The 27,859-nt window shown below is 49.5% G+C and overlaps 1 protein-coding gene across 2 annotated transcripts; it reads left to right on the top strand.

Moving 5' to 3' along the window:
• The first annotated feature begins 1,960 nt into the window (after positions 1-1,960).
• On the top strand, positions 1,961-27,497 carry TBL2 (transducin beta like 2). 2 transcript variants are annotated; one of them, XM_077836854.1, is made up of 7 exons: positions 1,961-2,135; positions 4,640-4,770; positions 12,501-12,685; positions 15,662-15,813; positions 23,289-23,415; positions 24,136-24,288; positions 24,873-27,497. In XM_077836854.1, the coding sequence occupies exons 1-7, from the start codon at positions 2,021-2,023 to the stop codon at positions 25,327-25,329; spliced, it is 1,320 nt and encodes a 439-aa protein (XP_077692980.1). In that variant the 5' UTR covers positions 1,961-2,020; the 3' UTR covers positions 25,330-27,497. The 2 variants fall into 2 exon arrangements, with proteins under 2 accessions (XP_077692980.1, XP_077692981.1); XM_077836855.1 differs by lacking the exons at positions 1,961-2,135; positions 4,640-4,770 and adding exons at positions 4,825-9,266; positions 9,932-10,096.
• The last annotated feature ends 362 nt before the right edge of the window (positions 27,498-27,859 follow it).

Raw genomic sequence — 27,859 nt, 5'->3', positions numbered from 1 at the left:
AGCCCCCAGAGCTCCCCTTGCTTGGCATTGCTGCCTACAGGGTTGGTGTTTCTCCACGGCATCTCCTGAGAACAGCCCGGGGTGGGTGTGATGGGCTCGGTCACAGAGACCCCGGGTGGGACTGTCACCTGACATAATGAAATTACCTCTGAACCCATTTTCCCTGATGGCTGGGGACTCTCCAGAATCCTGCCTTGTTGAGCAAGACACGCTACCCTGTTGCAACACAGACCCAGATCTGAACCACGTCCCCAAAGCTGCAGGCTTTAATTGAAAACCACTCAGCAGGTTACCTATCTCCAGCACCCAGACACCCAGTTCCCAGTAGGATCCAAACCCCAAATAAATCTGTTTTACTCTGTATAAAGCTTATTCAGGGTAAACTCATGAATTGTCCACCCTCTATAACACTGATAGAGAGATATGCACAGCTGTTTGCTCCCCCAGGTATTAATCACTTACTCTGGGTTTGTTAATAAACAAAAGTGATTTTATTAAGTATAAAAAGTAGGATTTAAGTGGTTTCAAATGATAACAGACAGAACAAAGTAAGTCACGAAGCAAAATAAAGCAAAAACATGCAAGTCTAAGCGTCTACATCCGATGAAGTGAGCTGTAGCTCACGAAAGCTTATGCTCGAATATATTGGTTAGTCTTTAAGGTGCCACAAGTACTCCTTTTCTTTTTGCGTCTACATTAAGAAACTGAATACAGGTAAATCTCACCCTCAGAGATTTTCCAATTACCTTCTTTCACAGACCAGACTCCTTCCTAGTCTGGGCCTAATCCTTTCCCCTGGTACGGTCCTTGTTAGTTCCAGCAGGCATCTTAGGTGAAAAGCAGGGGCTTTTTCATGACTGGGACCGCTTTGTCCTGCTCCATCCCCTTTATAGCTTTGGCACAAGGCAGGAATCCTTGGTCTCTCTGGGTCCCCACCCCTCCTTCTAAATGGAAAAGCACCAGGTTTAAGATGGATTCCAATATCATGTGGACCTCACTCTTCATTACACATGTCAGGTACACAGGAAGGCTTGCAGGTAAATAAACCCATTCACAACCAATTTTCCTAGTCAATGGCAGTCATCAAGATCCTAAGCCAGCATTAATGGCCCACGCTTTGCATAGTTACAATAGGACTTCAGAGTAATACTTCATATTTCTAGCTTTAGATACAAGAATGATACATTCATACAAATAGGATGAAAACACTTAGTAGATTATAAGCTTTGTAATGATACCTTACAAAAGACCTTTTGCATAAAGCATATTCCAGTTACATTATATTCACACATAAACATATTTCCATAAAACATATGGAGTGCAACGTCACAGTGGGTTTGAAGTTTTTACCACTGTCTCTGTGCACAGAGGGAAGGGCATGAAGCTAGAAAACAGCAGGTAGGAGAGCGGCTCTGGTGGCCCAGGGTGGTACTGGTCTGGCACACAGGGGTGCTGGGTTCTAGTCGTGGCGGTCATGTCATCATTTTGTGCCTCAGTTTCCCCATCTGCCAAACAAGGCTAATAGAACCAGCCTCCTGGGGAGGGTGCTGTGCAGGAGGGTGAGGGAAGGGCGCAGGGCACTGCTACCAAGAACCACACGACACCCTTCCCCGCCGGTGCAGATGCGGGACAGACCCTGCCAGGGTCACACAGAAGTCTGCGGCGGAGCTGGTATCCGAACCCCCGTTTCCAGCCTTCGCCCCTCACAGGACCCTTGCCGCGCACCAAGCGTCCCCCCGTTGCCTCCAGAGCGCATGCCCAAAGGGGACTGGCTGCAGTGCAGCCCTCCTTCGGCACGGGTCGCTTTGTCCGCAGGAGTGGCTCATCCCACACTAGCCTCTCCGCGCAGGCGTACAAACAACCGCTGGTGATGATAGCCTCTTTCCAGACTATGCGAGAACTGCGCGTGCGCGGGTCGTTTCCTGCCCATTGGATCGCAATGCCCCCGGCGTGGCCTCTGCGTGCGCGTTGCTGCCGCGCCGTGCTCGGCCCCGCGCGCTGAGGTGGCGGTGGCGGGAAGATGGAGGCGGCGGCGGAGGCGCTGATCGCGGTCTCGCTGTTCCTGGGCGCCCTGATCCTGCTGCTGCTGGCGGCGCTGGGCCGGGGCTCGCCGCCGGGTACCGGGGAGCCGGCCGGTAAGCGGGGCCGCGGCCGCCGTCGATCGGGCCCCGTGCGCGGAGGGGGCGGGACGCGCCAGCCCGGCAAGGCTGGGAGCTCGCGGGCCTGGGGCGGGCTGGTGGAGGCGGCTCCACGCCCAGCCAGGCTGGGTCCATCCAGCCCAGCGGTCTGCCTGCGAGAGCGGCGGGGACCAGGCGCTGCCGAGGGAGCTAGCGGAACCGGGCGACCCCCGAGGAGCCAGGCCAGCCCCCACTGAGGGGCACGCGGGCTGCCGGGGTGGATGCGGTTCCCGGGAAACGTGGCTGGGTGCGCCCGGCTGGGGTGCGGGATCCTCCGGCTCGGGAGCAGAGCCCGAGGGGGACGGAGAGAGGCGAAGGCCCCCTGGAGGTAAAGCCAGGGTGCTAGCTCCTCTCAGCGCTTCCCAGACATCCGGCCGGCAGAGCCAGGGTATCCTCCAGCCCGGAGCCAGAGACTCGGGCTCTTCTAATCACCCAGGACTGGGAGACCCGAGTTTCCGACCCCCTAATTCTGTACCTCAGCCCCAGTGCCATCCTTCTCCCCAAGTTCTGCCTGCCTGTGTACCCACAGTCCCGAAATCACCCTGCTCTGTGAAACAAGCCTGCTCTCCAGGTCAGGAAAGCTGCCTAGAACAGTGGTTTTCAGACTTTTTTTCTGGTGACCCAGTTGAAGAAAACTGTTGAAAGTTTTTTCCACTGAATGCATCCGATGAAGTGAGCTGTAGCTCACGAAAGCTTATGCTCAGATAAATTTGTTAGTCTCTAAGGTGCCACAGGTACTCCTTTTCTTTTTGTGAGTACTGGATCGTGACCCACAGTTTGAAAACCACTGCTCTAGAATGGATAGCAGGTTTTGATGAAGGACAGAACTCAAAAATCCACCTTCTGCTGTCCACCTGATTGGTAACAGCAGCATTCAGACCAAGGCATGCCGTTTTGTATTTTTGTGGTTTTTTTTTTAACCAGTGTAGTTATGCTGATAAAAGCGCTAGTGTAGATCTGATATACTGGTATATGGTACTTTGCCAAACCTAAATGAGCTGTACCACTAACTGCCAGAAGTACTTTTACAGTGGTGTAGCTGCATCTACATTACGGGGGGTTTGCTGCCTTAACTACAGTTAAAACAGCAAAACTTCTAAGTGTAGACAAGGCCTAAACCCACTAAATTAACAGGCCTCATAGCAAGAGAGCATCATGTGCAGATGTTTTAGTCCTTCTCTGAGACACCACCTTACACTGTAGCTTTGCCCTCTCTTGATTACACTCTTAATAGGACTGTACCTTTCCTGGGATCCCCAAAAATGCATTCTTGCTCTGGTGGGAATTTGTAGCTTTGCTGGCGCTAGCCAGATTATTTTGCTCAAAAAAGTAAATGTTTGCCAGGAACTGATGGTGGCTGGCCTTGGGTGTCATGACCCACATCTAGGAAGATCCAGATCTGCTTGCCAGGGTGTGAGTGCTTTCTTCCTTCTGGAGAGAAGCCTTCTATCTGTTTCTTTGGGTCTGGGACCCAGAAGCTATTGAATATTAATATCAGTCCTCATAATCTGGAGGACTGACATTAATAGTGCAGTACGCCACCTTGATGTAGCTTCAGTCACTGCTTGTGGAGCAGGATAATGTACCAGGCAAACCTGAGTTAAATCGTTTCCATCACACCCTGGAGCAAGGTGACTCTTCGGAATAGTGGTGTGTGTTTAATTTGCTAACATCACCTTATTCTCTTTACCTCTGGAAAAATCTTGTTTTGTGTTCTTTTCTTCAGTAAATACACTCTGCTCTCCTTGCTTAGGGCAGGAGCCTGTCTGCCTTAGTGTCCAGGATAAAAAGAGACCAGTAGACTTATTTAGTCATATTTTTGCTTCAAGTGGAAATCCAAGAGCCTTTTTTTTCATACTACATGTGGAGAAGGACAGGGATATTAGTGCAGGATGACTGGTGGAATACCGTCAGCTTGGGAAGGGGAGTCTAGGCTGAATTCCTAGTGGTGATTTTTTTCATATAACTACAATGTTCTTCTACAACTTTGCATCTGCAAATTACGGATTAAAAACTCTCAACCCGAACTCTAGCATACCATAGCATGGTATGTTAACTACTGAGAATAATTTGCAGTTTTATGTTTCTAACAGTAAGTGGTGCAAGCAATTGCTCCTTATGTTATGTACAAGCTTTCATACCTAGATAAGTCAGGGCAAGTTAAGGGGGAAATTAATTTCTCACACCCTACCCAAAAACAACTGATGTATTTCACTTTACTGTGAGAATATCATTTTAGGGGCTGTCTAAGCCATCTATCAAGTGGGAATCTCTTAGCAAAGAGGAGGGAGCAGGCTTTCTAGAGAACGTCTTAGCATCAGAGCTGCTTCATAACTCTTTTGTGTGTCCCGGTGCGCATGGTGGCTCTGGTTTACTCGATTTGTGTGTCTCTTTGTTTCCTAATGAGATACAGATGTCAGGAAATCACCTTGATGCTTGTCTCTCCTCTTGTTTTTTTCTAGACCAGAAAGTAAATGGAGAAGCAGTAAGTAAGACATCAGGACCAAAGAGACAGAAGCAGCACCAACGAAGCCGCAAGGATAAGCCCCAGCAACACAACTTCACACATCCACTCCTAGCTGCTGCTCTCAAGGTAACTGGCGTATCAGTTGGTGAGCATCAGCACCTGTTTTTTTGCCTGGCAACAAACATTGACCTACTGTTATGTACGGGGACAGGTACCAACAGACTTCCATGCATCTGCGCACACCTGCTCAGAGATCTGCCATTCAAGCATGAGGCACAAGTTCCCTGCCCATTCCCGGATGTGCCTTCTTTGGGACTGTTTCGTTTAATGTCTGTGACCCCCAGCAGCTCCTCCTGGGCACTTGAAAAGTGAACACTTCTTGTCACGTCCCTGTCCCCATCCCAGTCTGTGATTGCTGCAGCTCCTCACAGAGCTCATTGCCTCTGCATTCCTCTGCTAGGCTCTTCTCTTCTCTTCAGTCCCCACTGAAATGCTGAGAGTTCCTTAATGATGGGTATATGTCTCGTTTTGTCAGCAGCTGCCTCCTGAAATCAAGCTGCAGGAGGTGCTGTAGGCAGTCACACAGGCAAGGGGTAGCATGACATGATATGAAAAATGCTACATAACAGCTTGGTGGTATTTTTGGAAAGCAGTGTAGCCTAGTGGAGAGGGCACTGGATTGGGACTCAGGAGACCTGGGTTCAGTTTCCAGCTCTAACACTGGCCTGCTTAGTGACCTTGACTTGCTTGTGCCTAAGTTTCCCCATCTGTAAAATGGGGATAATTATCCCAAACTCCTTTTTGAAGTGCTCTGAGATCTAGCATTGTGTAAGTGCTAGAAATTATTATTCTTGCTATTGTAGCCCATCTCATTCTTCACACACAATCCTGTGTACATTCCCTCTGTCTCACTTGCCCAGTGCCCTGGAGAATCGGCTGTGAAAGGTATGCCCTGGAACAGAAGAAGAGCAGGAGGAAGGAGAATGGGTGTGAGGACCAAGGGATGGTCATTGCTATGCTTGGGTGGGAAGAAGGTCTCTGTCCTGTGGGTTTTTGCCCTTGAAGCAGATGGGATTCATATACATGGTTTTCTCTCTCTCTCTCTCTCAGCTGTGGCCATAGAAATAGAATATCAGGGTTGGAAGGGACCTCAGGAGGTCATCTAGTCCAACCCCCTTCTCAAAGCAGGACCAGTCCCCAACTAAATCATCCCAGCCAGATCTTTGTCAAGCCTGACCTTAAAAATATCTAAGAAAGGAGATTCTACCACCTCCCTAAGTAACGCATTCCAGTGTTTCACCACCCTCCCAGTGAAAAAGTTTTTCCTAATATCCAGCCTAAACCTCCCCCACTGCAACTTGAGACCATTACTCCTTGTTCTGTCATCAGCTACCACTGAGAACAGTCTATATCCATCCTCTTTGGAACCCCCTTTCAGGTAGTTGAAAGCAGTTATCAAATCCCCCTTCATTCTTCTCTTCTGCAGACTAAATAATCCCAGTTCCCTCAGCCTCTCCTCATAAGTCATGTGCTTCAGCCCCCTAATCATTTTTATTGCCCTCTGCTGGATGTTTTCCAATTTTTTCACATCCTTCTTGTAGTGTGGGGCCCAAAACTGGACACAATACTCCAGATGAGGCCTCACCAATGCCGAATAGAGGGGAATGATCATGTCCCTCGATCTGCTGCCAGTGCTCCTTCTTATACAGCCCAAAATGCCGTTAGCCTTCTTGGCAGCAAGGGCACTGTTGATTCATATCCAGCTTCTCGTTCACTGTAACCCCTAGGTCCCTTTCTGCAGAACTGCTGCCTAGCCACTTGGTCCCTAGTCCGTAGCAGTGCATGGGATTCTTCCTTCCTAAGTGTAGGACTCTGCACTTGTCCTTGTTGAACTTTTGGACCAATCCTCTAACTTGTCTAGGTCCCTCTGTACCCTATCCATACCCTCCAGCGTATCTACTGCTCCTCTCAGTTTAGTGTCATCTGCAAACTTGCTGAGGGTGCAAATGCACACCATCCTCCAGATCATTAATGAAGATACTGAACAGGCCCCAGGACCGACCCTTGGGGCACTTCGCTTGATACCGGCTGCCAACTAGACATGGAGCCATTGATCACTGCCCGATGATCTAGCCAGCTTTCTGTCCACTTTATAGTCCATTCATCCAGCCCATACTACTTTAACTTGCTGGCAAGAATACTGTGGGAGACCCTGTCAAAAGCTTTGCTAAAGTCAAGGAATAACACGTCCACTGCTTTCCCCTCGTCCACAGAGCCAGTTATCTTGTCATAGAAGGCAATTAGATTAGTCAGGCATGACTTGCCGTTGGTAAATCCATGCTGACTGTTCCTGATCACTTTCCTCTCATCTAAGTGCTTCAGAATTGATTCCTTGAGAACCTGCCCTATGATTTTTCCAGGGACTGAGGTGAGGCTGACCAGCCTGTAGTTCCCTGGATCCTCCTCCTCCTTCCCTTTTTTAAAGATGGGCACTTCATTAGCCTTTTTCCAGTCACCCAGGACCTTGCCCGATCGCCATGAGTTTTCAAAGATAATGGCCAATGGCTCTGCAATCACAGCCGCCAGCTCCTTTAGCACCCTCGGATTCAGTGCATCCGGCCTCATGGACTTGTGCTCATCCAGCTTTTCTAAATAGTCCTGAACCACTTCTTTCTCCACAGAGGGCTGGTCATCTCCTCCTCCTACTGTGCTGCCCAGTGCAGTAGTCTGGGAGCTGACCTTGTTTGTGAAGACAGGGGAAAAGAGCATTGAGTACCTTAGCTTTTTCCACATCCTCTGTCACTAGGTTGCCTCCCCCATTCAGTAAGGGGCCCACACTTTCCTTGACCTTCTTGTTGCTAACATACCGGTAGAAAGCCTTCTTGTTTCTCTTAACATCTCTTGCTAGCTGCAACTCCAAGTGTGATTTGGCCTTCCTAATTTCATTCCTGCATCCACGAGCAATATTTTTATACTCCTCGCTGGTCATTTGTCCAATCTTCCACTTCTTGTAAGCTTCTTTTTTGTGTTTAAGATCAGCAAGGATTTCACTGTGAAGCCAAGCTGGTCGCTTGCCATATTTATTATTCTTTCTTGTTCCTGCAACCTCAATAAGGATTCTTTAAAATACAGCCATCTCTCCCGGACTCCTTTCCCCCTCATGTTATTCTCCCAGGGGATCCTGCCCATCAGCTCCCTGAGGGACTCAAAGTCTGCTTTTTCTGAAGTCCAGAGTCCGTATTCTGCTGCTCTCCTTCCTTCCTTGTGTCAGGATCCTGAACTCGACCATCTCATAGTCACTGCTTCCCAGGTTCCCCTCCACTTTTGCTTCCCCTACTAATTCTTCCCTGTTTGTGAGCAGCAGGTCGAGAAGACCTATGCCTAGTTGGTTCCTCCAGCACTTGCACCAGGGAATTGTTCCATACACTTTCCAAAAACTTCCTGGATTGTCTGTGCACTGCTGTATTGTTCTCCCAGCAGATATCGGGGTGATTGAAGTCTCCCATGAGAACCAGGGCCTGCAATCTAGTAACTTCTGTTAATTGCCTGAAGAAAGCCTCATCCCCCTGGTCCGGTGGTCTATAGCAGATTTCCACAACGATATCACTCTTGTTGTTCATACTTCTAAACTTAATCCAGAGACTCAGGTTTTTCTGAAGCTTCATACTGGAACTCTGAGCAGTCATACTGCTCTCTTAGGGCTTGGCTAAACTTGCAAGTTACAGCGCAAGAAAGGAGCCCTCGGCGCCCGAGCTCACTACCTGTCCACACTGGTAAGGCACCCAGAGTGCTCTGTCTCTGCGGCTACAGTGCTGCTGGTATTCCACCTCGGCAAGTGGAATAACGTTTGCTGAGCCACTGCTGGACCACCGCGGCGCCAGTGTGGACGCCCTGGTCTCTTGTTGTGCTGTGATCCGCCTCCAGAAGTGTCCTGCAATGCCTGTTCTAGCCACTCTGGTCATCACTTTGAACTCTACTGCCCAGCCCTCAGGTGACCAACTGTCAGACCCGCCCTTTAAATTATCTGGGAATTTTGAAAATCCCCTTCCTGTTTGCTCAGCCAGGCGTGGAGTGCTCTCTGCAAATCTTTCCAGGTGACCATGCCTCCATGCGCCAGGCGATCCCCAGTATGGAGCAGTGGCAAGGTGCTGGACCTCATCAGTGTTTGTGGGGAAGAATCTGTCCAGTCCCACCTGCTCTCCAGCCGTAGGAATTACAGTACCTTCGAGCAGATATCAAGGATGTGATGGAAAGGGGCCATGACCAGGACGCACTGCAGTGCAGCGTTAAAGTGAAGGAGCTGTGGAATGCCTACTGGAAAGCCCGCAAGGCAAACTGCCACTCTGATGCTGCCCCTGTGACCTGCCGTTTCTACAAAGAACTGGACGCGATACTTGGGGCCGACCCCACCTCCACTCTGAGTACCACCATGGAAACTTCAGAGCCCAGTTCGACAAGGCGGGAGGAGGAGCAGCAAAGCGGGAGTGAGGGTGCTCCAGTGGAGGAAGACACCCTGGAATCCCTAGATGCATGCAGCCAGGAGCTGCTCTCAAGCCAGGAGGAAGGTAGCCAGTCGCGGCGGCCGGTGCTTGGGGAGGGACAAACACCAGAGGAGGTTCCTGGTAAGCGGCTTTTATTTTGGGAAGGAAGTTATTTGGTGCTGGCTCTTGGGGCGAGGAGGGTTAGGGCTGCATGCATGCCTAGAAGCGGAATAGGGCGTTGATGTGCTCCCTCACATCGCGGTAATCGGCCTCAGTGATCTCTTCAAAGATCTCTGCCAGAACTTGGGCAATGGCTTGCACGGGTTTTTTGGGAGAGCCACTGTTGTCCTCGTCCCGGTAAGGCTAACTCGTCCGTGCCACTGTGCCATGAGGGGCGGGGGGACCATTGCTGCACACAAGCAAGCTGCATATGAGCCAGGGCGGAATCCGCATTGCAGTAGAAGACCCTCCCTTGCTTCCCTGGTCACGCTTAGCAGCGAGATCTCTTCCAGGATGAACTCCTGTGAAAAATGTGGGGAAAGTGTTCAATCTAGGGGCCCCCTGCCGCTGTTGGCTCTCCCCAAGGCATAGACGCCCAGAGGACAGTACAGCCGTGAAACAATCAGTCACGCTTGCCCCTGTGCTTACTCTCCATTTTGGGGCTTCGGTGGGTTATGTGTGCTTGCTTTGGGACGAGCAAATTATGCTATTGTGCAGACTGTGCTTGCCCTTGAGTACTGGGGGATCCTTGCTCTGTCTGGTGTGAACAATGTTGCCTCTGTTAAGTGTTGCATTTACCTTTACAGATGCAGCCTTGAGATCTCAGCCGTTCGTGTTATCAATGGCCAAGAGGCTGCAAAGAATCAGGAAGAGGCCACATAGAAGCAAGAGGACATGCTACATGAAGTCATGTAGCATTCAACTAATGAAAATAAAATAAAGTGCAGGAGTGGCGGGAGAGTGAAAGGAGGGTATGCCAGCAGAATGCGGATCACCGGCATCAAAGCACAGAGCAGCTGATAAGCATCATGGAGCACCAAGCAGACTCGATCCAGGCGCTCATAGCCATGCAGGCAGAGCACTACCACGCCTGCACCCCCTGCAGCCCTGGTGCCAGCATGTTTTCCCAACATCTGGGTTCCACCCGCTGCCTCCAACACTTGTAGCTTCACCACCCAGCCCTGAAAACTACAGCCTTTATCCACAGCACTGAACCCCCATCATCCTGAAGTGCAGCCTGCATTGCACAGCACTCCAGACAGGCCATACGCAAATCTGTGATTTTACCATTCCCTACCCCACCCCCTTGCCCTTTCTGTTTCCCAAGCATTTGTTTCTTGATTTTTTTTGGCTTTGAAAACCTTCTTTATTATAGCATAATGTAAAAGAAACCTTAGCCCAGGAAAGCAACAGGCACTGCAAGTCAGTGTATCATACGTAGCAAATACAGATTCCTACCGCACTTCACTCCCATGCAGGGCACCACGCCAGACATTACTGTTGGCTTTCAGCCTCAAATTGCTCCCTCAAGGCATCCCTAATCCTTGCAGCTCCGCACTGGGCCCCTCTAATAGCCCTGCTCTCTGGTTGTTCAAATTCAGTCTCCAGGTGTTGAACCTCCAAGTTCCATGCCTGAGCAAATTGTTCACCCTTCCCTTCACAAATGTTATGGCGGGTACAGCACGTGGATATAACTGCAGGGATGCTGTCGTCAGCCAGGTCCAGCTTCCCATACAGAGAGTGCCAGCAGCCCTTTAAACGACCAAAAGCACACTCCACAGTCATTCTGCACTGGCTCAGCCTGTTGTTGAACCACTCCTTGCTGCTGTCAAGACTCCCTGTGTAGGGTTTCATGAGCCACGGCATTAAAGGGTAAGCGGGATCTCCAAGGATCGCAAGGGGCATTTCGACTTCCCCCTACTGTGATCTGGTCTGGGAAAAAAGTCCCGGCCTGCAGCTTCTTGAACAGGCCAATGTTCTGAAAGATGCGTGCGTCATGCACCTTTCCAGGCCAGCCTGCGTTAATGTCAATGAAAGGCCAATAGTAATCCACAAGCGCTTGTAGAACCATAGAGAAATACCCTTTCCGATTAACATACTTGGAGGCTAGGTGGGCTGGTGCCAGAATTGGAATATGTGTGCCATCTATCGCCCCTCCGCAGTTAGGGAAACCCATTTGTGCAAAGCCAGCCACAATGTCATACACGTTACTTAGTCATGGTTCTTTTGAGCAGGATGCGATTAATGGCCCTGCAAACTTGCATCAACATGATTCCAACGGTCGACTTCCCCACTCCAAATTAGTTAGCGACTGATCGGTAGCTGTCTGGAGTTGCCAGCTTCCAGATTGCAATAGCCACCCACTTCTCCACTGTCAGGGCAGCTCTCAATCTAGTGTCCTTGCACTGCAGGGTGGGGGCGAGCTCCTCACACAGTCCCATGAAAGTGGCTTTTCTCATCCAAAAGTTCTGCAGCCACTGCTTGTCATCCCAGACTTGCATGATGCTGTGATCCCATCACTCAGTGCTTGTTTCCTGAGCCCAAAAGCAGCGTTCCACGGTGGTGAGCATGTCCGTGAATGCCACAAGCAAACTTGTGTCGTTTGCGTTACTCTAGTCGATATCCTCGTCGGAGTCCTCACTGTCACTTTGGATCTTAAGGAATAACTCAACTGCCAAACGTGACATGCTGGTGAGACTCGTCAGCATATTCCTCAGCAGTTCAGGCTCCATTCCCGCAGACCGAAAGGGAAGACAGAGCGCGCCATACAAAAACCATTGAAAGATGGCGCCAAATGTGGACAGAAGCAAAGGGAATGCTGGGATGCGAACCGATGCATCACGGGGCATTGGGACAGGACCCAGAATGCCCTGCACTTCCTGCCCCCTTCCCACAATCCACAGCGCCAGAATGGGAAGAGGTGCTCTGTGGGATAGCTGCCCACAATGCACCGCTCCCAGTGCTGCTGCAGGTGCTGCAAATGTGGCCACGCCAGTGCACTTGCAGCTGTCAGTGTGGACAGACTGCAGCGCTTTCTCTACTGCGCTGTATGAAGGCGGGTTTAACACACTGCGCATCTGCAAGTGTAGCCATGCCCTTACATACGGTGCAACTCCCCCACCTTTTCTGCCCCACTTGTCCTTCCTGAACAGTTTATATCCATCCATGACAGTACTCCAGTCATGTGAGTTATCTCACCAAGTCTGTTATTCCAATCACCTCATAATTCCTTGACTGTGTCAGGACTTCCAGTTCTCCCTGCTTGTTTCCCACATTTCCTTTCAGCAGGCCTTGGAGCCCTGGGATGGAACAGGCAGATTACCTGTTCCATTCATCACGCAAAAAGCTGGTGCTGATCATGCTTGTTTTCGACAGGGTCACAGTGGGAGTGTAACCTGCCTCAACTTCAGTAGCAACGGCAAGTACTTGGTGTCCTGCGCTGATGACCGCACTGTCCGGATCTGGAGCACCAAAGACTTCCTGGAGCGTGAGCACCGCTGCATGCGAGCCAATGTGGAACTGGACCATGCTACACTGGTCTGCTTCAGCCCAGATTCCAGGTGAGAAGTGACTGCTGTGGGTGGGGCTGGGAAATGAAAGCACGAGACTTAAAAAGGAAGGGTTTTCTTTTCCTAGCTTGACAGGATAGCTCTTCTTATTACCAAAGGCCTAAGTGGGGGAGCAGGATCTTGTCCAGCACACTCTGCCCCTGAAGATTTATTAGGTCCTTGCTGATCTGAACAAATAAATTCCCTTACCTGAAAATTAGTTCCTCTTTTTTCACAGGGTTTAGTGAGTTCAGAATTGGCCTGTTCCTACTCCTGCAGGCTTCCAGTGTCCCAGAAGCTGGGCTCTGACTTCAGCTTCTTTTTCCCTCTCCCCACTGTCTGGGCCTGGCAACAGGTTAACTATGCAGGCTGGCGAGCTGCAGCACTTCCCAGGCTCTCAGGCCAGTGCTGTGAGCAGAGCTGCAGCTGTTTCTCAGCATGTTTACATCACACAAAGTGCAAATGATCCTGGAGTCTTTGTTTTATGACCTGTATTAATGTAGCTCCTAGAAGCCCCAGCCATGGACCCAGCCCCCATTGTTCTGGGCGCTGTACAAACAACAAAAAGACCATCTTTGCCTCAAGAGGTTTACAGTTGAAGTGCAAGACGAGACATGAGATGTATTCCCATCTCTGTGTACCCAAGGAAACAATGCGAGAATATTGGTCAGCATGATAAGCTGTGGTCTTTAAATATAAAAAATGGCCAAACCCCTTAACTGTAGTAATGACCCCAGCCATCTCTCCTAGGTTGTGCCTGATCACATGTAGCTGTAACCCTGTACCTTATTGGTTTGAATCCAGCACAGATTGTAGGAATCAAAAGTTATCTCTACAAGTCGACTAACAAGTCAGGACAAGTCATGCCTGACTAATCTAATTGCCTTCTATGACGAGATAACTGGCTTTGTGGATGAGGGGAAAGCAGTGGACGTGTTGTTCCTTGACTTTAGCAAAGCATTTGACATGGTCTCCCACAGTATTCTTGCCAGCAAGTTAAAGAAGTATGGGCTGGATGAATAGACTATAAGGTGGATAGAAAGTTGGCTAAATTGTCGGGCTCAACGGGTAGTGATCAATGGCTCCATGTCTAGCTGGCAGCCGGTATCAAATGCAGTGCCCCAAGGGTCGGTCCTGGGGCCGGTTTTGTTCAATATCTTCATTAATGATCTGGAGGATGGCATGGATTGCACCCTCAGCAAGTTTGCAGATGACACTAAACTGGGAGGAGAGTTCGCTGGAGGGTAGGGATAGGATACAGAGGGCCCTAGACAAATTAAAGGATTGGGCCAAAAGAAATCTGATGAGGTTCAACAAGGACAAGTGCAGAGTCCTGCACTTAGGGAGGAAGAGTCCCATGCACCGCTACAGACTAGGGACCGAATGGCTCGGCAGCAGTCCTGCAGAAAAGGACCTGGGGTTACAGTGGACGAGAAGCTGGATATGAGTCAACAGTGTGCCCTTGTTGCCAAGAAGGCCAATGGCATTTTGGGATGTATAAGTAGGGGCATTGCCAGCAGATCGAGAGACGTGATCGTTCCCCTCTATTCGACATTGGTGAGGCCTCATCTGGAGTACTGTGTCCAGTGTTGGGTCCCACACTACAAGAAGATGTGGAAAAATTGGAAAGCGTCCAGCGGAGGGCAACAAAAATGATTAGGGGACTGGAACACATGACTTATGAGGAGAGGCTGAGGGAACTGGGATTGTTTAGTCTGCAGAAGAGAAGAATGAGGGGGGATTTGATTGCTGCTTTCAACTACCTGAAAGGGGGTTCCAAAGAATCATAGAATAGAATATCAAGGTTGGAGGGGACCCCAGAAGGTCATCTAGTCCAACCCCCTGCTCGAAGCAGGACCAATTCCCAGTTAAATCATCCCAGCCAGGGCTTTGTCAAGCCTGACCTTAAAAACCTCTAAGGAAGGAGATTCTACCACCTCCCTAGGTAACGCATTCCAGTGTTTCACCACCCTCATAGTGAAAAAGTTTTTCCTAATATCCAATCTAAACCTCCCCCACTGCAACTTGAGACCATTACTCCTCGTTCTGTCATCTGCTACCATTGAGAACAGTCTAGAGCCATCCTCTTTGGAACCCCCTTTCAGGTAGTTGAAAGCAGCTATCAAATCCCCCCTCATTCTTCTCTTCCGCAGGATGGAAGAGGAATGGATCTAGACTGGATGGATCTAGACTGTTCTCAGTGGTAGCTGATGACAGAACAAGGAGTAATGGTCTCAAGTTGCAGTGGGGGAGGTTTAGGCTGTATATTAGGAAAAACTTTTTCACTGGGAGGGTGGTGAAACACTGGAATGCGTTACCTAGGGAGGTGGTAGAATCTCCTTCCTTAGATGTTTTTAAGGTCAGGCTTGACAAAGTCCTGGCTGGGATGATTTAGTTGGGGTTTGGTCCTGCTTTGAGCAGGGGGTTGGACTAGATGACCTCCTGAGGTCCCTTCCAACCCTGATATTCTATAATTCTATGACTGTTTGACCTGTATGGAGTGAGCTGGGGGTCTTGGTTAGGGTTATCATCAAAACCACCATCAAAATGGGCACTAGGCGTCACACTTGGCATTCTCACAAAGGGAGTAGGAGCTATGGGGCCTATTTGACTGTGTCTGAGAAGAGGCATCTCAGAGCTGTAGTGATGGGGAAGCTTGCCCTGCTGCTGCTGCCCATGTTGTACATACTCTGGGGACAAACGGCGGATTCAGTCATCAGAGTTGCCATCTAGCACTTCTCACCAGCACTAAATTCTATATAAAGAGCTACACTCAGACCATTGCAAATGGGAGACAGGCTAGGAAAGCTCTAAGCAAGTTCCTGGATTGGTTGCCTCTAGTCACCCAGCTATATCCCTTGCAATCTAGCAAGGTGCACAAAAATAAACTTAGTGTGAGATGAGCACGCCTACATGTGGTCTATGACATTCTGCAGTGGTTTGTTCGTTGTGTTGGCTCCAGGAAATGACTGTCCTTCCTTCATTCAGAGCCTTCATCACCTGGCTGGCAAACGGAGAGACCATTCGTGTATTTAAAATGACCAAGAAGGAGGATGGCAACTTCACTTTCACTGCAGCCCTTGAAGACTTCCCAAAGAAGCACAAAGCCCCCATCATCAACATCGGAATTGCTGAGACAGGTACAGAGACAGGGCTGCCCCCTTTCATCTGGGCTTGTGAGCCATCTGCCTTGTACTTTCTGAAGAGCAGCAGCTGCTGGTTTGAGCATTGGTCACACCTCAGATCTAATTGCAGCTCAGTAACTGACTGAGTGACCTTGGAGAAGTCACTTAACGCTTCTGTCTCCACTTCTCATGTGTTAAGTGCTTATATTTAATGTCCACAAAGAGAGTTCTTCCTGTAAGAACCAGGAACATTCAAATTCACTTCCTAGTGCACATGTTCTCTCTTCTTGACTCTTCAGAGATTCTGCTTGCAAAGAGGTCTGGTCTCTAAAACTGTATACGCTGTATTCTGACACACAGATGTGGTTTTAACTGGTAAGAATCTCCAAGTGCAGGCTGATAGGATGAGGAAGGGGGTGCTCACCGTGAGCTTCTGGGATCCATGTAACAAAACATTGTTCCCAATGGTGGGAACTCAGCTGTTGTACTGTTAATACACACAGGTCCTGATGGATTAAGACTTACCTCTGAACGTACTGTGACCCTGCTCAGAGTTGTGGCTGCAAGAGGGGTCACATCATTGTTTGTAGGAGCCCTAGCATTTCAAGGGACACTGTTGAACTGTGTGTGACTCCCGAGTGAAATGAGTATTTTCACTGGATTTCTGTTTTTAGAGTTGTGGAGAAATGTTAGTTTTTAATACAGCACTTGGCTGTGATGTTGGAATCCCAAGTATTGCAGCAAACAATCTGAGGGCAAACCTGACTGAACAAATGGGATGTTGTAGCTGTGTCAGTCCCAGGATGTTAGAGAGACAAGGTGGGTGAGGTAATATCTTTCATTGGCCAACTTCTGTTAGTGAGAGACGCAAGCTTTCAAGCTTATACAGAGCTCTACTTCAAGTCTGGGAAACTTAGAGGGTATGTCTACACAGCAATGTAAGCCTAGGGTTAGTGGGATTCGAGTCAGCTGACCTGTATCGGAGAACTCTGGGCTTGAGCATCTACACTGCATTTTAACCCTAAGCTAAGGATTTTCTGTCCCATGCTCAAACTGAGGGCTGTGCAGTGAACAGACCCAAGTCAAAGTAACCCCATCCCAGGGTGGCTAGCGTCACTCTAGCCCTATGAATGTGTTTTACTGTGGGAAAACTCTGCTGTCCACCCTGTTTCCCAACTGTGAGGTGCTATTGTTGGGACTCTAGTGCCATAAGAAGCTCATAACTGCATAATTAGCTCCTTTGGTGGCTGTCTCCTTAGAATGACTGCAGTTGGAGAAGGCTTTATACTGAACTACCGTTTGACCTGAGACTTGGGCTTTCCAGCTCTAGACTGAGTCACATTGGCAGGAAAATGCCTGTGTGCACCTGTCTGAGGATAGGTTTCAGAGTAGCAGCCGTGTTAGTCTGTATTCACAAAAAGAAAATGAGTACTTGTGGCACCTTAGAGACTAACAAATTTATTTGAGGATAAGCTTTCGTCAGCAACATACCCCACCATAATACACTCAAAACTGCCTTCACCAAACACAGACGCTCCACCAGAGAAATAGATCGCATCATGGAACAGGCCACCCAGCTACCCTGAGAGAACATGCTTCAATACAGAAATAAAACCCCCTCTGACAACATACCCCACTTGTCATCTACCACTCCACACTGGAATCCATGTGGGGTACCATCAAACAAATACAACCCATACTCGATGGGGACCCCATCCTGAAAGAAATCTTTCCTGAACCCCCTCCTCTAGCCTTCAGATGATGTCTCCAAGCTTATCATCAGAAGCAAGCTCCCTACAGCCCAGGGGACTCCCAACGCAAAGCAGCGCCAGACCCTGCCAGAACAACAGATGCAAAACCTGCAGACCTATCTCCACTGCTACAGCGATCAACAGCCCCCCACAACGCACCTTTCAAGATCCATGGTCCTATACATGTCTATCGCCACACGCAGTGTACCTCATCCAGTGCACTAAGTGCCCCAATAGCAACTATGTGGGTGAAGGCAGACAATCACTATGGTAACAGAAAATGGTAACAGACAAAAAGACCCTCTCACCACAACAGTCACTCTGTCTGACCTGTCAGTCCTCATCTTCAAAGGAAACCTATGCAACACTTTCAAAACACAAGCTTGGGAGCTTAAAATCAACTCTACTAGACACTAGGAATCATGGACTGAATAAACACTGGATTTATGGCTTATTATAACAATCTATAACCAGCCCACTAACACACCCCCTCCGCCCCCCACCTGCTCTTCCCACCCTTCCTTTCCTCTCTGTGATTGGAGGGGTGTTAATGGGCTACTTCACCTTGAATGGTCCCTTGGGTTAACTACCTACTTAACGCTAAACAATTTGTTTCACCATGTATTTAGCTGTGACACTCTGAGGCCAGGTCCACGCTACAGAGCTATGTCAGTATAACTAAGTTGTTCAGGGGGGTTAAAAATCCACACCCCTGAGCAACATAGGTACACTGACCTTAATCCTCCATGTAGACAGTGCTATGTTGATGGGAGAGTTGCTGCCTCCTCTCAGGGAGGTGGTTTAACTACACCGATGGGAGAGCTCTTTCCGATTGGCGTAGGAGCATCTTCACTTAAGTGGCGCAGCTGCGCTGATTCAGCATGCCAAGTGCAGACATGGCCTGAGTAAGTTTCCCAGACCTGAAGAAGAGCTATGTGTAAGCTCAAAAGATTATTTCTCTCACCAATGGAAGTTGGTCCAATAAAAGCCATTACATCATCCACCTTTTGTCTCTGAACAAATGGGAAACATTCATTGTGTCCAAGCTGAGAGAAATACACGAAGTAAATGGCATCAGCAGCAATCTGCAGTGCATTAGTAGCATGGGTTGTAACCAAATCAGTTTCTTTATCCATGACTTTTAAGAGGGCAGCGTCCCTTCAATTACCTGCACCTGTTGGGGTGAGTTTCTTGTGGGGAGTCAAGTCTTTTAACTGCATCGTTATCCTGCCGCCTCTGTAGACTCCAACTCTGACAATGGATTCTGAGAGGCACCAGGCCCAAGAAGCTGATGTGACTTCCCAGGCAGTGCTCAGAATTCAGACTGATGGCAGCCTGTACATTGGCTTCTTCTTCCAGTGATTGCTCATGTCCATTCAACTTAGGTATGTGTGCTTGCCACATGCACAGGTGCTGGAAGTTTTTCCCTCAGCAGTATCCGGAGCGGATCGGCTCTGGTGCCCCCTGGAGTGGTGCGCATATGCCGTGGCATATAGGGCACCGCCGGCCCCCTCCACTCTCAGTTCCTTCTTGCTACAAGTGACGGTGCATAGAACTGTTGCTGCTTTAGCTAGCACTGTTGCGTCTCATTTGTTCAAACCCATTTACCTGTTGTATATTATTGTATATAGTTTCTCTCTAGTTTTAGTTTCCCTATTTGTTAGAGACTTAGTCGGTCCCGAATGGGACTTCGCATCGGGACTGGGCATGTCCCGGTCCCCAGGCTTGAAGCCCTGCGATTGCTGTAAAAGGCCCATGCCCATTAGCCATCCACATAACAGTTGTTTACAGTGCTTGGGTGTAGGTCACATTAGTGATACGTGCAGAATCTGCAAGTTCTGCAGAATCAAGCCAGGATGAAGAAGGAGCGTGACATTCGCTTGAAAGCACTCCTTATTGAGTCTGCCCTTACCCTGATGCCGGAACCGCGCTCTGATTTGATGCCGAGCACTGTGACCTCGGTGCGCAGTGCCCTGTCAGTACCATCTGTGAGCTGGCACCGGTCCCCTTACGTGGCACTAGCCAAGAAGACGGAGTGAAGAAGGTCTCCAGCTTCCCGCAAGGGAAAGGACAAGTCTGGGGTGGATCAAGGCCCTGTCTTGGGCACCTCTTCATCCCTTTCAGGATCTCAGGCCCCAGCTCACGTTGAGCGGTGTTGCCCAGCCCTCTCCCCGCTGGCTACCCCGGATAGCAATGGAGGTCCTTATCAGCTCCAGGTGCCGTCCACACCGGAGGCCCTGCAAGCAGCGCAAGAGATTATGTTCCTCCCACTCCGGTTTCTGTGGGGTCCCAGTCATAGAGTAAACCCACATTTGAACCATCCCAGTCTCCACCTCTATGGCAATACTCCCTGTCACTGGGGACATCCTGCCAACACTCGCCCTCTCGCAGCCAACACGCTTCTGACCATGATAGGGAGAAATTTCGCATCCCCATCTGGTCTTCAGACCTCGGACAAGGGCAGAGAGACTTGAGGTGTGGCTCTGCCGGGTGCAGACTTCTGGAGGCACGCGTCCCCTGGCAGGAGTTTCGGAGTTGGTGCCTGGAATCTCCGCGGCACTGGTACCACTCCAGGGATAGGTCGAGGAACCGATGATACCGTTTTCTGGACCATTACCAATCCTCCAGGGCGGCATCACCGCATGCAGCTTCATCTTCATGATGCCATGCCCGCTCTGGTTCCTGGTACCATTCGTTAAGCGTGAGGCATAGATTGCTGGCCCAAGGCCGTCGCGGATCTGCCGAGCGCCGTTGGTCACTGAGGCCCCGATCCAGGCGCTCGTCGAAGTCAGCCAGATCCAACTCCGGGAGGCGTGACCGGTATACCAATCAGGACAGACCCACCTCTCAACCCCATCTTGGTCCCAGGGGAGAGATCACTTGGGCTCTAGCTCAGGTTCAGAGCGAGGTTCCCTAGCTGCAGGATAAGCTCCGATACCTACAATGCAGACTACCTTTCTCCCCTGTGTTTGCCAATCACCTTTCTTCCTTCCTGGGCGTCTATAACATCGGACCGACAGGTCCTCAATATGGTGGTGCAGGGTTACACCCTACGGTTACTTTCTACCCTCTCTCCCCGTCCCTCTTCATGGATCATTCTCACGAGAGTCTTCTCATGCAGGAGGCAGAGGGTCTACCGCACCTGGGTGTGGTGGAGGTAGTTCCTGTGAAGTACAGGAACAAGGGGTTCTATTCCTGATACTTTTTAATCCCCAAGGCCAAGGGTGGTCTGTGGCCCATACTCGACCTGTGGAGCTTGAACCGCTACTTAGTGAAACTGAAGTTCCACGTGGTCTCCCTGGCCTCCATCATCCCTTCCCTGGGAGACTGGTACGCTGCCCTCTATCTGAAAGATGCATACTTCCACATCGTCATCTCTGAGGGACCCAGATGCTTCCTCTGGTTCAAGGTAGGTCCCAACCACTGTCAGTTCGCGGTCCTTCCGTTTGGCCTAGCAACACCACCATGGGTATTTACCAAGTGCATGCTGGTGGTGGCGGCTTACTTCAGATGTCCGGGTATCCAGATCTACCCGTACCTCGATGACTGGCTCGTCAAGGGCAACTCCAGGTCCAAGGGGATGTTGCAGTTCTGTTGGGCACGTGCCATCGCCTTGACTGTTGGTGAACAACACAAAATCCACATTGGTTCAGGTACAGAGGATACAGTTAATCAGAGCAGTGCTCGACTCAGCCTCCGCCAGAGCGTTCATGCTGCTGGATAGGTTCAGGGCGTTAGCGGACCTCATCGCAGAAATCTCCGCATTTCCCCTGACCACGGCCAGGGTTTGCCTGCACCTCCTAGGTCACATAGCAGTGTGCATATATGTTGTGTACCATGCCAGGCTACAGATGCGAACCCTGCAGCAATGGCTGGCAACTGTCTACTCCCAGTCCAGGCACCACCTGGAAAAGATTGTCACCGTTTTCACAACGATACCTCACTCCAATGGTGATCCAACCCTTGGAATGTCCTGGAAGGAGTCCCCTTTGACAGCACTCCCTTCTTGGTCAAGTTGGTCTCGGATGCCTCGGATCTTGGTTCGGGGCACACCTCAGCGATCTCCAGACCCAGGGTACGTGGTCCCCGGAAGAGATGACGTTACACATAAATGTCAAAGAGCTCAGGGTGGTCTGCAGGGTTTGCGCAGTCTTCCTTTGTCACCTGTCGGTCAGAGTCTTGACAGACAACACAGCCTCTATGTTCTATATCAACACACTAGGGAAGCTCAGTCCTCAGCCCTATGCCAAGAGGCACTCCGTCTTTGGGACTTCTGCATCGACCACGGAATCCATCTAGAAGCATGTCACCTCCCAGGAGTCAAGAACACGTTAGCAGATCACCTAAGCAAGGACTTCTCCTCTCATCTCGAGTGGGTGCTTCACCCAGAGGTAGCCTGCGCGATCTTCCAGAGGTGGGGATCTCCCCAAGTGGATCTGTTCACCACCAGGCAGAACAGGAAGTGTCCACTCAACTAGGGTGTAGGCATCCTCGGCAGCCTTCCTGGCACATGTTCCAATCCAGGACATCTGTAAAGCCATGACGTGGTCCTTGGTTCACATGTTCACTACCCACTATGCCATCACGCAGCAGGCCAAGGACGATGCTGGGTTCAGCAGAGCTGTGTTGTAATCTACATGTCCGTGAACTCCTTACTTGTCTCCGGGGTACTGCTTGGAGTCACCTAAGTTGAATGGACATGAGCAATCACTCAAAGAAGAAAAGACAGTTACCTTTTTCCATAACTGGTGTTCTTCGAGATGTGTTGCTCATGTCCATTCAATGACCCGCCCTCCTTCCCCACTGTTGGAGTTTCCAGCAAGAAGGAACTGAAGGTGGAGGGGGCCGGCAGCGCCCTATATGCTGTGACATGTGCGCGCCACTTCAAGGGGCACCAGAGCTGGTCCCCTGTGGATACTGCTGAGGGAAAAGCTTCCGGCACCGGTGCGTGTGGCGAGCACACGCACCTAAGTTGAATGGCTATGAGCAGTGCATCTCGAAGAACAACAGTTACGGAAAAAGGTAACTGTCTTATTTCAAAGTCAACCATTCCTAGCCTGGTGCACCCTGTGGAAACTAAAGGGACTGAGCATCAGTGCAGACTCAGGAACTGAGCCTTCTTGCAAGTGCTTTTCACAAGACTGTGATGAGCAAGGAGGACACACTTACAGCCTTATGTCACTGAAGCTTGTAGAATCTGGTTGGCATATTCTGTGCACTATTGGAAAGCTTTATCTGGCTGAATGCAGAAAGGCCATGGTCTGCTTAGCTACAAAAAGGAGCATGCCCCGGGACAGAAGCATTTGGGACCTTTAGTTCCTGCCCTTTTCTTTACAACTCCTCCCCCCCTCCAAAAAATGTTAAGCCCAGTCAAGTGCAGCGGTCCTGCTCAGAGGGGAGAGTTTTGGTCCTAGGGCAGCTGAAACTGCCTTCTCTTAATGAGCATTTGCTAGCCTTGTGCCTCTCTCTGCTATTGCATCCAGGAAGAGGGGAGCTCAGAGTGGATCTCTCCCCACCCCACAGCACTCAGAATTGTGGGGTTCTTTTGCTTTTTCCTTCCGCTCCCTGATGTCTAGGAATGGATCACTTTCTAGACTAGACATGCCTCTCCTGGCGGTGGGTGGGACAGCCCATAGGAAGCTTGAGTGATCTGACTGTTTGGCTGCTAGCATGTTCTTCTGTGTGGCCAGACTAACACTAGACTTTGGAGACTACTAATCTTTGTCCTTCATTCCCTAGGGAAGTTCATCATGACAGCTTCCAGCGACACAACCATCCTGATCTGGGACCTGAAGGGTGAAGTCCTGGCCAACATCAACACTAACCAGATGAACAATGCCTTTGCAGCTGTATCTCCTTGTGGGCGGTGAGGAACCCAAGACAGCTGCCAAGGGGATGGGGGATTAGGATGCTATCTGCTCCCATCGGAGAGTGTGAGGGGCAAAAGAAATAGAACGGGCCAGGAGCATCACTCCTTTCCCAAAGGGGCATCAACGCGAATTGTTTGCAGTTGATTGATTTTTTTTAAAATTTCAAAGATCCACTTTTAAACAGTACATCATACCCCTAAAAACCCTTGAGAAGTTATGGAAGGTTATGTTCCCCTGCCTGTTTAGAAGGGCCTTTGGGCAGGTCTAAAAGTGGTACCACCAGGCATGTTCTGGCTCATCTCTCCTTCCCTTTCTACATCTGCTTGCTTCCTGTTCACCTTCAGCATTGCTGCTGCTGTTACTGCGAACCACTCTCCTGAAGTCTGGGAAAAAGCTTATGTCATCAGATCTGAGACTGACTAGACTTGTGCTGTCAGAGGTGCAGCTGTGTTTCTGTTTTTTCAAGTTTAAGAATATTGTAGGGGTTACTTTTACCAAATCTTCTGATGGAAATGTGATTTTCGTAGTGGACGTTGTCCACTAACCAAGATCACTCTGTAATGATCTCTCACCAGTGAGACCATGGGCTCATTAGGCTCCAAGCTTAGGCACTAGAGGATCTGACCCGAGGGCTGACGCCGTCACAGGCCTGGGAGATGCTTAGTGACTGGGCTGGCATAATTGATGAACATGCATGCTCTTTCTCCCCTCCCAAGGTTTGTAGCATCATGTGGTTTCACCCCTGATGTGAAGGTATGGGAGGTGTGCTTTGGCAAGGGAGGAGACTTCCGGGAGGTGACCAGGGCGTTTGAGCTGAAGGGCCATGCTGCTGGTGTGTACTTCTTCTCTTTCTCCAATGACTCCAGACGGTAAGGAGCTACCCGAAAAATACCGGTATCCCATTCCCTTGTGGCTTGTTAGCTGGCCCCTTCTAATGTCTAGAAGCAGTAAGTCTGTATGGACTCCTCTTTCTCAGCAGTGTGCCCCAAAACTGTCCATCCTGACCAATAGGAAGCTTGGGAAAAGGAATCCATGGAAGCAAATCTCTAAGTCAGCATGGAGACTGCGCTCACCCAGGGAGGGTCCCACTTCTTCCTCCCCCACTCCAGATAGATTGCGCTAACCTTGGTACATAACCATTCTTCCCCACTTGGATGGAGAATGAAGACTCGTGTTTATATTAACATTTGAGATTTCCTTTTCCGTCAGTTTTGACCCAATTGGTGACAGGCCCATATGCTCATGTTTGAAGGGAATTGCTTTTATGAGCACTAACCTTCCCCTCTCCCCAGATAATGGGGTCAGCTGCTCTCTACTTGCAGTCTGCACTGTTCAGGAGAGTTGTTTCTTCTTTCTGTTCCATACCAGGGGCTGTGGTTTGTGGGGGTGGAGAGAGGAATGGTGCCGCCTCGTCTGTTTGCAGCTGTGATGTGTGTGCTCTCTCCTGCCATAGGATGGCGACTGTTTCGAAGGATGGCACCTGGAAGCTGTGGGACACAGATGTAGAATACAAGAAGCAACAGGATCCTTATCTGCTCTTGACAGGGAAGTGTGAAGTGATGGAGCCTTGTCGCATTGCCCTGTCCCCTGATGCTCGTGTGCTGGCCATCTCGAGCTGCACCAGCATCACTGTGTACAACACCCGGAGGGGAGAGAAGGAGGAACACTTTGTCAACGTCCATGGAGAGTACATCACGGACTTGGCCTTTGACATTAACAGTCGCTACCTTGTGTCGTGTGGGGATCGGGCCGTCCGGGTGTTCCACAACACGGCGGGTTACCGGGCTGTCGTGGAAGAAATGAAAGGCATGCTGAAAAAAGCTATTAACGAGGCTACCAGAGAGAGACTGCAGCAGCAGATCACAGATGCCCAGAATGCGCTGGATGGTATCTATGCCAAGAAGGACTAAATCCCTCTGGGACCTGGGTATGTGCAGACTCCTCCAGGTCAGGGAGCCTCATGCTCTGTGTGGTGGGTTTTTAATAACTGAATGAGTTGTAATAAATGAGTTTACTGACAGCCTCAGCCCCCTTGCGGTTGCCTTTTGTCATTTCTGTACAGTGTTGAATGGAGAGTTACAGAGCTGAGTGGCTGCTGCTTTTTACTTTGTCTGGGGAGATTAGTGGGGCTCCATACTGGGAATTAGCTGCCTGGGGAGGAGAACTGAGAGAAGGAAGACTACTGATAAACTGCACCTCAAGCCTGAGCCACAGCATGAGAGATTTTGTGCCAAATGAGAACAGGAGTACTTGTGGCACCTTAGAGACTAACAAATTTATTAGAGCATAAACTTTTGTGAGCTACAGCTCACTTCATCGGATGCACAGAATGGAACATATAGTAAGAAAAAAAGTTGGACGTTACCATACAAACTGTGAGAGGCTAATTAGTTAAGATGAGCTATTATCAGCAGGACAAAAAAACTTTTGAAGTGATAATCAAGATGGCCCATTTAGACAATTGACAAGAAGGTGTGAGGATACTTCACTTAAGGAAATAGATTCAATATGTGTAATGACCCAGCCACTCCCAGTCTCTATTCAAACCCAAGTTAATGGTATTTAGTTTGCATATTAATTCAAGCTCAGCAGTTTCTCGTTGGAGTCCGTTTTTGAAGCTTTTCTGTTGCAAAATTGCCACCCTTAAATCTTTTACTGAGTGACCACAGAGGGTGAAGTGTTCTCTTACCGGTTTTTGAATGTTATGATTCCTGATGTCAGATTTGTGTCCATTTATTCTTTTGCATAGAGACTGTCCGGTTTGGCCAATGTACATGGCAGAGGGGCATTGCTAGCATATGATGGCATAGATCACATTGCTAGATGTGCAGGTGAATGAGCCCCTGATGCCGTGGCTAATGTGATTAGATCCTATGATGGTGTCACTTGAATAAATATGTGGACAGAGTTGGCATTGGGCTTTGTTGCAAGGACAGGTTCCTAGGTTAGTGTTTTTGGTGTGTGGTTGCTGGTGAGTATTTGCTTCAGAAAAGCTTCAAAAACAGACTCCAACGAGAAACTGCTGAGCTTGAATTGTCCCCACATTTTCCACAGGAGTTAGTCCTGGAAGATAACTCACTGCTAAGGGTGACCTGGGAAGCAATGCGGATTCCGCCCTGGCCCATATGCAGCTTGTCTGTTTGCAGCAATGGTCTCCCCTCACGGCACAGTGGCGCAGACAAGTTAGCCTTACCAGGACAAAGAACACAGGGGCTCTCCTGAGAAACCTGTGCAAGCGCATTGCCCAAGTTCTGGATGAGACTTTTGAAGAGATCACTGAGGCCGATTACCACGATGTGAGAGAGCACATCAGTGCCCTATTCTGCATCTGGCATGCATGCAGCCCTAACCCTCCTCACCCCAAGAGCCCGCACCGAATAACTTCCTTCCCAAAATACAAGCCATTTACCAGGAACCTCCTCTGGTGTTTGTCCTTCCCCAAACACCGGCCGCCACGACTGGCTACCTTCCTCCTGGCTTGAGAACAGCTCCAGGCTGCATGCATCTAGGGATTCTGGGGTATCTTCCTCCACCTCAGCACCTGCTTTGCTTCTCCTCCTCCTCCTCCCGCCTTGTTGAATTGGGCTCTGAAGTGTCTATGGTGGTTGTCATAAATATAAAGGGAAGGGTGAACACCTTTAAAATCCTCCTGGCCAGAGGAAAAACCCTTTCATCTGTAAAGGGTTAAGAAACTAGGATAACCTTGCTGGCACCTGACCAAAATGACCAGTCAGGAGTCAAGATACTTCCAAAGCTGGAGCAGGGGAGAAACAAAGGTTCTCTCTGTCTGTGTGATGCTTTTGCTGGGAACAGAAAAGGAATGGAGTCTTAGAACTCAGTAAGTAATCTAGCTAGATATGCGTTAGATTCTGTTTTGTTTAAATGGCTGATAAAATAAGCTGTGCTGAATGGAATGTATATTCCTGTTTTTGTCTCTTTTTATAACTTAAAGTTTTGCCTAGAGGGATTCTCTATGTTTTGAATCTGATTACCCTGTAAGGTATTTACCATCCTGATTTTACAGAGGTGATTCTTTTACTTTTTTTCTTCAATTAAAATTCTTCTTTTAAGAACCTGATTGCTTTTTCATTGTTCTTAAGATCCAAGGGTTTGGGTCTGTGTTCACCTATGCAAATGGGTGAGGATTTTTATCAAGCCTTCACCAGGAAAGGGGGTGTTGGGTTTGGGGAGGATTTTGGGGGGAAAGACGTTTCCAAGCAGGCTCTTTTCCTGTTATATATTTGTTAGACGCTTGGTGGTGGCAGCAATAAAGTCCAAGGGCAAAAGGTAAAATAGTTTGTACCTTGGGGAAGTTTTAACCTAAGCTGGTAAAAATAAGCTTAGGGGGTTTTCATGCAGGTCCCCACATCTGTACCCTAGAGTTCAGGGTGGGGAAGGAACCTTGACAGTGGTACTCAGATTGGAGGTGGGGTCGGCCCC

This window comes from Eretmochelys imbricata, chromosome 17 (genome assembly GCF_965152235.1).
Source record: "Eretmochelys imbricata isolate rEreImb1 chromosome 17, rEreImb1.hap1, whole genome shotgun sequence".
NCBI lineage: Eukaryota > Metazoa > Chordata > Testudines > Cheloniidae > Eretmochelys > Eretmochelys imbricata.
This window is presented reverse-complemented; position numbering and strand designations above follow the sequence as displayed.

Excerpts from the sequence above, each read along its gene's own strand:
- TBL2 (XM_077836854.1), top strand. The coding sequence starts at position 2,021 with ATGGAGGCGGCGGCGGAGGCGCTGATCGCGGTCTCGCTGTTCCTGGGC. Across the intron at positions 15,814-23,288 it reads CATCGGAATTGCTGAGACAG|GGAAGTTCATCATGACAGCT; the intron begins GTACAGAGACAG and ends TTCATTCCCTAG. Across the intron at positions 24,289-24,872 it reads TTCTCCAATGACTCCAGACG|GATGGCGACTGTTTCGAAGG; the intron begins GTAAGGAGCTAC and ends CTCCTGCCATAG.